Source organism: Muscardinus avellanarius, assembly GCF_963383645.1.
Source record: "Muscardinus avellanarius genome assembly, contig: SCAFFOLD_70, whole genome shotgun sequence".
Lineage (NCBI taxonomy): Eukaryota > Metazoa > Chordata > Mammalia > Rodentia > Gliridae > Muscardinus > Muscardinus avellanarius.
Window position 1 is genome coordinate 54031 of NW_027664336.1, and position 11347 is coordinate 65377.

General features: G+C 41.5%; 1 protein-coding gene across 1 annotated transcript in view; it reads right to left on the reverse strand.

Annotated features, from left to right (window-relative positions):
• Nucleotides 1-10360, reverse strand: part of LOC308279601 (broad substrate specificity ATP-binding cassette transporter ABCG2-like) — a gene marked incomplete at both ends in the record, with an annotated part of 32803 nt that extends 22443 nt beyond the window's left edge. Inside the window, 4 exons of the mRNA XM_080720118.1 lie at nt 1498-1650; nt 2396-2510; nt 3144-3203; nt 10170-10360. Coding sequence (XP_080576244.1) covers nt 1498-1650; nt 2396-2510; nt 3144-3203; nt 10170-10360 — 519 coding nt within the window. The remainder of the gene's footprint in view (nt 1-1497; nt 1651-2395; nt 2511-3143; nt 3204-10169) is intronic.
• Between the last annotated feature and the right edge of the window lie 987 nt (nt 10361-11347).

Genomic DNA, 11347 nt, shown 5'->3' on the forward strand with positions numbered 1-11347 from the left:
TGAGGGGTTAGGCCAGTGCCGGGGCCAGTGAGGCCGGCATCGGAGCCTGCCGTGAGGCAAGGCCGGTCATGGGGCCTCCGAAGCCAGGATAACAACCTGCTGAAGGGTTAGACTGGTGCTGGTCCAGCGAGGTCAGCATCGGAGCCTGCCGTGAGGCATGGCCAGTGCTGGGGCCTCCTAGGCTGGGAGCGGAACCTGCTGAGGGATTAGGGCCAATGTCCAGCATCGGAGCCCGCCCTTAGGCTAGGCCACTCCTGTGGCCTCCAAGGCCAGGATCGAAGCCAGCTGAGGGGTTAGGCTGGTGTAGGGGCCAGTGAGACCAGAACAGGGGCCTCCCATGAGGCAAGGCCGCTGCTTGAGCCAGTGAGGTCTGGATCAGTCCACTGAGTAGCCAGGCCACTATTGGGGCTGTAAAGAGTGGGATCGGTACTTGCAACGCAGCATGCACAGGGAAATATCGCAGAAAATATAAATCAGATGCTTCTCTTAATCTGCAATAACTAGGAGGAAAGGGGCAACAGGAAGAGGTTGAGCTATAGAAAGGGCCCTATAGTGAAGCAACTAATGTGACCAATCAGAGGGTATGTAATAGTGGAGGATGGAGCCTCTTTAAAACGCAGGAGGTACATAAACAAATGCATCAAAGTTAATCACCAAAGAAGTGTGGGATGAAGGGAGGGGGAGGGAATGGGATGGGGGCTTGAGGAGGGCTAATTGGATGATGTGTGCTTGTATATCCTCTCAAGTCTTATACCCCAATGTGATTGATATATGACAATGCACCAATTTAAAAAATAAATAAATTTAAAAAAAGATTGTCAGCACAGATGAAAGGAAGAAATAGCCAAAAAAAAAAAAAACACCCATTCCTCACTGCCTCTATGGAGGGGAGATCACAGGGTTCTAAAGCATAGTCATTACATTCTAAATAGCTCACTGTCACCCCAAACTCCAAATGTCTGCTCAGCAAAATGTTCATACCAGCTATTCAGTAATAAAGTTCATTATTCTTCTCATTTCCTCTTCCTGGTACTACACAACCCACAAAAGAAGCTGCTTGCCACTCTTTATTACTAGTACCCCTTCAGCCTAAAAGAGTCGACCAGAGGAGCCAGGAAATAAACATTGGCAGAAGGAAGGGAAGAAGGAAGAACGACAAAGCTGCCAAAAGAAGGATTTTAGAAAAAGAATTCAATCACTATGCAAGTGAGAAGTAAATCCTAATGACAGAATATGGTTTTAGAAGTCAAGTTACAGCAAGCTGAAACATACAGAGCAAGAATGCTTAGAATCTCAATTCCAAAAATATACCTCAAGAAAGCAAGGGAACAAATTCTCCTAGAGGTAAACAGGAAGAATAAAGCTAAAAGGGGGTTGGGGGCGGGCAGACACTGCAAAGATATCTGATGAGCCAAGACTTGACCAATGTGCATGGGAGGTTTCTTTCCTGTCGATTATACTACCAGGGTTTTTTTTTTTTTTTTTTTTCCACATTAACTTGGAATCTGCCACCTTGTTAAGACCTAACTCTTCAATGACCTTGTTGATCCTCTCATCTTTTTCATGGTTTGTCATAGTTGTTGGGAGCCAAAGCGCTGCTGAGAACTGTAGGTTTTCTCTCACCGTCAGGGTGCCCATCACAACGTCATCCTGAAAGCAAATGGTGTTTTAATGAGACACACTGACCATCACTCTAGTGTGTGTAGCTTAATCCATGAAGATAACAAACCCAAGGTGGATTTCTGGCTAAGGGCAAAGAAACTGGCAGTGAGTCCACAAGCAGACAGCTGAGGAGCCCACGAAACCATTTCACCCCCACCTGCTCACCCACGTGCCGCACAGGGGCTTAGGATGCTACCAGACACCCTCAGATGGCTGAGCACGTGGAACTGACCAGGGTATCTTCTAGGGGGAGGAAAAAGTGCAAGAATAGCAAAAAAGGACAACAGGTTTCCCTTTGGAATTGTTAACAGTTGGATTGATACCACTGGATCCCAGGGTCATATTCCAGGTCCTCTCTGCCTTTCCCTTTACCTCCACCCTCAATATAATGAGAGATTATGAAAAGCTGGTGTGAAAGAAGGTATTTCCAGCTGAGCTCAGTGGTGCATACCTGTAATCCCAGTACCTGAGAGGCTCAGATAAGAGGACTGCAGGTTTGAGGTCAGCGTAACTTAGTGAGACCCTGTCTCAAAATAAAAAATAAAAAGGAATGGAGACATAGCTCAGTGGTAGAGTGCCCCTGGGTTCAATCCTCCTCAGTAGCACACATACAGAAAAAAAATGAAAAAATAGAAAAAAAGTTATTTCCATGTGCATATCCTATGTTCAACTGTAAGCACACTAAAGTATGAGCCGAGGCACTAACCTAAAAGAGAAACCCACTAATACTTACTTGTACCACATAACCTGAATAACATTTGAAATTGGCAGGTTGAGGTGCTCCATTTATCAAAACATCTCCAGATAATCCCCGGGGATCTTTCCTTGCAGCTAAGACATCTAGCAACCTATAAAAGACATAATGTTAGGGCACTTTTTCCCCCTCCAACACAAGCCATATCTCAACTACTCTGAATCCCAATTCTGCTCAAGATAGAAAATGAATAAGACAAAATTCTATGGTTTAACTAACATTTTAACACACACACACATACACACACACACACACACACACACACACACACACACACACACACTTCTCAACTTCTTTTCCATTATATGCGCTTAGAAAGCCCCAAAATATAAAAGAAGAGCAACATGAGCTTATGTAGCACAGATGTCCCAAATGACCCTTCTGGTCATCTGACCTTGGTGGACCAGACCCAGGTAATGGACTTTTTTTTATCTAAGATGCATGTCTGTGATTATACTTTCTGTTCCATCTCCCCACTTTTAATAAAATCCCTTACTTTTTTTCTTCTCATTAATTCATACTATGGCCAACCACAGGATGCCAGCTACTTTATCATGCCACACTCCTGGCATAACAGTAGCCCAAATGTATGTTATCTGTAGCACCTCAAGCCAGACTGGACATGCGAGTAAAAGATCAGTCAATAACTCCTCCCATAAAACTGATTTTTTTAAAGGACAATGGAACTGCTCAGAAAAGGGTGACTTATATTTTGTGTTATACTCACGAAGATTTTCCTCCACCTGTGGGTCCCAGGATGGCATTGAGTCCATGTTTCATGATCCCACTGTAAACACAAACACATACTGATTTATCATTCCACTTTAAACAAAGTTCTATTCAGTGTCAGTTGACCTTGAAGGTTGATGAAATTGTAGGCAGAAATCAAGTACCAATTCAAACAAGGAAACAGAAAAGGAATTACTGATTAATATAAGTCTAGTCTACAAAGGAAGTTAGTCTCTACTGAGGAGTAGTAAGAAAGATAGTTCTGGTTCTCTATGTTCCTCTTTCATTTATTTTTGAAATTATTTATCCCTTTTGGAAAAGAGACCTGTCAAATGCTCAAGGTTCCTTGAAATTGGCCTGGCGGTACTGCTCAGTGGTAGAGCCAGTGCTTGGCATGCAGGAGGCCCTGGGTCCATGAAAGGCAACAACAAAAACAAAGTTCCTTTAAACAAGTAACACACATTTTCGTGAGGTCTCTCGGTTGCACTTCCTCCTCTTAACACAGTGTAAATAATAGCTCCTGGGTAATGTTGACAACCAGAGTCTTCAAATTAGCTTACGTGCCAACTCTTAGTCAAGCTGTACACAATTAAGTGATCATTAACTCAATAGCAGTGATCAATACTACTGATCTATCAGAGGAGTGGCTGGCAAAGATTTTCTCTCATTCTGCTGGCTCTCTATTAGGGTTCTTGGCTGCACAAAAGCTCTTCAATTCAGTGCATTCGCACTTATTAATCCTTGTTTTAATTTCTTGTGCCTTGGGGCTTTTATTGAGGAGGTTTCTACCAGTACCTATATGTTGGAGCACTGGTCCTATGCCCTCTTCTAGTAACTGCAAAATGACTGATTTAATTTCCAGATCTTTGATTCATCTTGAGTTGACTCCTGTACAGGGTGCAAAGATGGGGTTTAATTCCATTTTTCTACAAATGGATAACAAGTTTTGCCAACATCATTTGGTATAAATGCTATCTTTTCTCCAGCCTATGTTTTTGGCTCCTCTGTCAAAAATCAATTGGCAGTATGTGTATGGATTTGTTTCTGAATCTACTATTCTGTTCCATTGGTCTATATGTCTGTTTATGTACTAATACCATGCTGTTTTTATTACTATAGCTCTGTAGTATAGTTTGAAGTCAGGAACTATGATGCCTCCTCTTTGGTGCTTATTGCTGAGAACCATTTTGGCTCTTCAGGGTCTTTTTTAAATCTCATAAATTTTAGGACTGATTTTTCCAGTTCTAAGAAGAATTACTATGGTATATTGATAGAGATTGCATTGAATCTAAAGATCACTTTTGGAAGAATAGCCATTTTGATAATATTTATTCGGCCTATCCAAGAGCATGGAAGATCTTTCCATCTTCTAGGGTCTTCTTTAATTTCTTCATTGGTGAGATTGTAAATTAGTGCAGCTACTTTGGAGATCAGTGAAGAAGTTCCTCAGAAGACTGGAAATGGAACTACTATATGACCCAGCTATAACATTCCTGGGTATCTTCCCAAAGGGACTGAAACCAGACTGCTATAGTCATACACACATATTTATGTTTCAGCAGCACAATAAATAATAGCCTAATTTTGGAATCAGCCTAGCTGTCCAACACCAAGTGAATGGATCACAAAATTATGGGATATACAAACAATGGAATTCTACTCAGCCATAAAGAAGAAAATTATGTCAAATTTGCAGGAAAATAGATGGAACTAGGGAATATTATGCTAAGTGAGATTAGCCAGTCAAAAAAATAAAAGGTCAGATATTTTCCATAATAAATAGAAGGTAGGGAGAAACTGAGATATAAAAGGGACTCTAGACAAAGAAGGAAAACTCTAGTGGAAGGGTGGAGGGGACCTACGGGAGGGAGGCAGGTGGAAAGAGGGAGATTTGATGAAGGAAACAGTTCCGTGGACACAATGAACATACACAAAATTATCAATGCCCATCTCAGTGCTGTGCACAGGGAAGGGAAGGGAGCAGGGTGGGAGTTGGGAAGAGGATTGCCAAGTGCTGAGTACATGTGTGGCTCTATCACTCTGAACTCCATCATGACATATGAATATAAAACACCAATAATCAAACAAAGAAATTAATAGTAATTTTGCTACTAAAGTCAAATGAGACCAAAAAACTTTTTTATTATTATTATTATTATTATTTTTTTTTTTTTTTTGCGGGGCTGGGGCTGGAACCCAGGGCCATTCGACCTCCAAGTTACAACTTCTACCCTATTTTTTATTCTTTATTTTTGAAACAGGGTCTCACTAAGTTGCAGAGGGCCTCACTAAGTAGCTGAGACAGTCTGCAATCCTGCGGTCTCAGCCTTCCGAATGCTGGCTCAAAAAACATTTTTTTAAGCAGAAATCTAAAGGCTAGAATGAAGTACTCCAGAGGATAAAAAAGCATCATCAGTGCTTAACACTGAGGGAAAATGTCTTACCACTTAGCGAAGGAAACACATATCCTCACGACAGTTCATTTCCTTCCTTGTTAAGTGTCTGAGAGTTAGCTGGAAAGTACTTAATTTAAAATGGGAAGTGCCGGCGTGGTGGCACACGCTTGTAATCGCCACACTTGGCAGGCTGAGACAGGAGGATCGCATAGGTTCGAAGCCAGCCTCAGCTACTTAGTGAGGCTCTCAGCAACTTAGTGAGACCCTGTTTCCAAATAAAGTATAAAGTAGGTCTGGGAGTATAGCCCAGAGGTAGAAAGCCCCTGGGTTCCACCCCTAGTATCACCAAAAAAAAAAAATAATAATAATTTTTAAAAAATGGGGAGATATCACTCCAGTAGGAGACATTCTTTGAAGATGTCTAGGCACAGAAGAGACACACAAATAAGTGGACATGTAAGGATAGTGAATATTCAGATAGAGCAGAAAGGAGGAAGAAATCACATCAGAACCTGCAGATTCACAAGCAGGATGAAGAAATGAACACGAGCTGACTCCAGGGCTGGCAGAGTAAGCATACAATGAGTCTGGCACTTCTTGATCTGCCAAGGAAGTATCAAAAAGTGAGAGGATCCATCAGAATAATGAGGGAGAACCCCATCTTGAATGGTCTCCCACTGGTAAAGTGAGGAACAAGAGAGGCATCGAGATAAATAATGATGAGGACGCATCACTCCTGAATGTGACCAAATATATCAGGTCCATATGTTCAAACAGCAAGTAGGCAGAAGAGACAATGACGGAAGCACGTTTTCTGCTTTGTAGAATACAAACTATAAGATAATATAATTAGAAAATCGCCCGTTGGCAACTAGAACAGCGGTTGCTGACCCACATAGGAGTCATCACGAGTTGGTGACGGTGGAGTTTGTTGAGGAACAGGATTCTGTAATAATGGCACAGCGTCTCCTCTTGTAATGCCAATCAGGTACAAAGAGGAACATCACCGAGTTGTGGTGACGTTCAGCAGACAGCAACAGGCCCAGGTGATCACCTTTAACAACACCTGCAGTGAGCGGGGACTAGAAAAGAGCAGGGGGATGAGTCTGAAGAGATGCCACGTGGTGGTCAGTGAGCTGCGTGGGGAGCGAGGTGACGGGCGCCCTCGGGACCACTCTGCCTTCATTACCAGGCCACATCTTCCCTCCGCTGTCACCAGACAACGCTCGAGTGATGACAATAAAGGAGAGGCTCCTCCTTTTGCAAAGTAATGCTGCAGAGGCTAGGGATGAAGGAGGATCACATGCACAGCCCGCTCTCAGATGGTTCCCACACCCAGTAATGACAATGGGTACAAAGGAGACACAGAGACTGGAGCAAATGGAACAACAGGGAAATTAGGGAATCTGAGGGACGGGGCATGTGCGTGCAGGCTTATACCTGCAATTATTTCAAAATAAGTTGTTAATCTGAGAATCTCCCAAAGAGTGTAATGGACTCCCTTCACAATTATAGGACACCCCACACCGACAGGAATGGATGGTTTGTACCACAGGTGCTGGATATGCAGAAAAAATGAGCAAGAGACAAAGATGTCTCATCAGGCCCAAAACACTTCTGAATTCTCATGGGAAATTTTTATTTTAATTTATTTTTACAAAAGAAAGGAAAAAACAAAAAAAATCAATATTATAACCAGCTGTTCCAAACAGTTATCATTATGCATGGTGTTGGTGCTAGCAAACCCAAGTCAAAAATAAGATAATGAAAGCAATTTTCACACATCCTAGAGACTCTACCTATTTGGGTTTATTTGTTTGATTGTTGGTTGGCACTGGGGTTCCTGGAAGAACTTCTATGTCCAGGCTACACTCCCAGACCTATTTTTATATTTTTATTTCGAAACAGGGTCTCTTAAGCCAGCAAGGCTGGCTCTGAACCAGCGCGATCCTCCTGTCTCCGCCTCCCAAGCGCGGGGATTACAAGTGTGCACCACCACGCCCGGCACGAGACTCTACCTATTTGAATCCAACACGTGGGAGAAAGATTGGAAGCACTGGAGACAAAAAGGGGATGGACCTTCTCATGGATATCTAGAGCAGCAATCTGAGTAGGCAAGTACACCCATTCTCACTGCCCTCAACTGAACTCCAAGACCTGACTGCATTTTTATGCATCTAGAAAAGCACAAGACAATGACTTCCTTTGCTGAAAAGCATACTAGCAAGGCATAAAAATGGTGAAAACTTTGCATCCATGAAACATTTTGGGTTAAGTTACTAATCTACTACATTGAAAAGATGAGCAAGAGGAGCTAAGAATGTGCCCCAGTGGTGGAGCTATTGCCTGGCATGTGCAAGACCCTGAGTTCAGTCTCTACCATATGCATACACACACACACACACACACACACACACACACACACACGCATGCACACACACACACACACTGGGGGCCGGGGGTGTAGCTCAGTGACGGGAACCATGCTTATCCTGCTCAAAGCCCATGGTTCAATCCCCAGCACACACACAAAAACAAGACAAATGCATCATTATACGGTATGCGTCCCACACCTACCCAACCTGCACACACTCAAATCATGTTGCCTCCTACCTTTTCAGCACAAAGTCTTACTCATTATGTTTCACAAATACCTCGTCAGTTTCATAAGTCTGTTCTACCGAGCGACGCAACAAAAGACAAAAAACTTGCAGCCACCCTTCTTCTCCGTACCCATGTAGGCAGGATTTTTTCCCCTTTTGGTACTGAGTATTGAACCCAGGAGCATTCTACCTCCAAGTTACACCCTCAACTTTATATTACTATTATTATTGTTGTTGTTATTATTTTTATGATTATGTGAAACAGGGTCTCGCAAAGTTGCTGAGGCTGACTTGCCCCACACACTCGGGTAATCAGGACTTTTCTTTTCTTACCTTTTTTCTTTTTCTTTTGCAGCACTGGGGATTGAATCCAGGGGCATTCTACCTCCAAGTTACACCCTCAGTCCTTTCTATTTTTTATTTTGAAATAGGGTCTCACTACATTGGTGAGTCTCTCACTACTTGCTGAGGCTGTCCTCAAAACTGTGATCCTCCAGTCTCAGCCTCCCAAGTACTGGGATTTCAGACATGTACCCCACCGTACCCGGTGCTAACCAGGAATTTTTTTTTTTAAGAAGAAAGCGAGGGTTGCTGCAAGGACAGACTCTGATCCTGCAGTGTTCATGGCCTCAGCTCCGGCAGCTCTCAGTTCCTCCCCATTTCTCTCCTGAAACTTTCTACTCTGTATTTGTACCGAAAAGACCATAGCTGCACACAAAACGTCAGGAAAAAAGGACAAACGTGATTCTATATAGATCTGCAGACACATGGGGTCAAAGGACTATTTTTATAACTATTTCCCCAGCCTTAGAAAGTCAGGAAAATTTGCTTGCTTTGTCTAGGAGGAATGATTTCCCCTATCGAACAAACAAGACAAATAGGCCACGCTGTCTGAGCAAACCCAAACCCACTTACCTGCACTCTAGAGAGGAAGTTTTGATTCAGGTCTCTAGAATTCAGAAAAACATTAACACGCTAAGGCTAGCATCTGTGAACTAATACATACCTGATAGTGAGAAGATTCCATAGAACCCTTCATTTCCCCGTCATACGAGCTCTTACTTGAACACCACATTTTAAATTCTAAATTTACTGCTGAATGAAAATACTTATGGGGTACTTTTAATATGGAATCAATTACTCTGGATCTTAAACTATCACTTTGCATTTTAACTGAACAACAAGAGTTAAATTATTGTTGCCTTATATATATTTTCTACCTGATATTACTATGGAACGAAAGCATTAGGTGAATTAGTACACACTAAGCTACTATAATTGGGCCGTCAATTTAAAATAGGCTTATGTGTAAATCAAAGTATTTTCACAATATACTACCATTTCAACTTCCTTGTTACTAGAATGTAAAGGATATGTATAAGTACCCAAAAAAGCCTGACTCAGAAAGTCTATCAGCAGTCTTCTATTTCATATATTGGATAACTAAATCTCAAAGTTATAATTAAATCCCCACAGTCAAAAAGCAGTGAATCGCGCCGGGCGTGGTGGCGCACGCTTGTAATCCCCGCGCTTGGGAGGCGGAGACAGGAGGATCGCGCAGGTTCGAAGCCAGCCGCGCTGGCTTAAAAGACCCTGTTTCCAAATAAAAAGTATAAAATAGGTCTGGGAGTGTAACACAGAGGCAGAAGGGTTTCCAGGAATCCCATTACCACCAAAAAAATAATAATAATAAAAAGCAGTGAATCATACAGCCAGATTTTCTTGCACCAAAACATAAGACTTACACAGAAAAAATTACATGATACCTTCATTGTTCAGTTTCTCAAGCAAAACTTGATATACATGGTATATCCATATTTAAAAAGTGTAACAGCTCCTTACAAAATTAAACATATACTTAACAAGTGAAACAACCATTTCAGTCCTAGATTAACCAAAATAAGTTAAAGCATGTGTCAATATATGTGCATAAAGATGAGCACACAAATGCCAGCAACTTATTGGTAATAGGCAAAACCTTCACTGAAGGTCAATAAAGGGTTTTTTAAAAGTTCATGCACCTACTTGATGTTCGATAGTATTTTTTTCTCAACTGTTTTCTGACAAAACAGAAATCCACTCTTCACTTTTACTCGATAACAGATGTTGTGAAAGCTTAACACAGCCCCTTCGGGAATTGTCTTTGGATCCCCGGGAAGGCCATTGGTCTTCTTTATTGACATCGGGATACAGAACTGGTCATTATTGGAAGACATCTGGAGAGTGTCTGCCTTTCTGTAGAGGGAACAATGATGGTAAATTGATATTCCCAATAAATGAAATTATAAATGCTGGAGAACATTACATTTAAGCCAAGTCAGTTGTAAACTTCCCTGCAGAGGATTCCTTTACAACTTTAGAACACAACTTTGAACACTTGCACTCCAATGAGATACCAAATAAGTAAACAGTTAAGAGTATAAAAAGGGGGAAATTCACCAAATGATGTATGCTTGTATGTTTGTATAACTTTGAATCTCACTACGATGCATAATTACATAATTACATTGTACCAACAAAAGTATGACAATTGCTCAAAAAACATAAAGCAGAAAAAAAAGTAAGATTTAGATTTGTCTGGCTTGAAAAGCATATTTTGATACAACTTCAGGGACAGCCTACATGACCATCCCATCATCATTATCTACCCCTGATTTTTTTTATTTTTGGAGTTTACAAAATTCTATTACCAAAATAGGCTTAGTTAAGAAGTGAGGGACATGAGAAATTTCTCTGCATTTATAGCTCCAGACTTTACATCTCTGGTTGTTATGACCAATCAACTACAAAGGTAAACTCTAGAATGAAACAACAGATTGTCATCAAAGAAACAGAATCTATTTCAAGCAAAAGCAATATTAAGAAGTCAAACTGGGAAGGGTGGTAAAAAAAAACAACTATAGTCACAGAGGCTACACAGAGGCTCAAGCAGGCTGATCATAAATTTGAGGTAAGTCAGTCTGGGCAATACAGCGAGACCCTGTCTCCTAGAGAAAAAAATAGAGGCTGGGATGTATAGCGCTCACAGGCAGAGAGAGCATATGCTTGCAGCCCTGGGTTTGAACTTCCACACCAGAGGGAGAAAGGATTAAGAATTCAGTAGATGATTTAATAGTAAACAAAGATTGGGAAAGCAAATTAGTGAACCAAAAAGCTGTTATCTAGAAAATAGCTAGGAAAAAAATTATGGGTGATGAAAATTA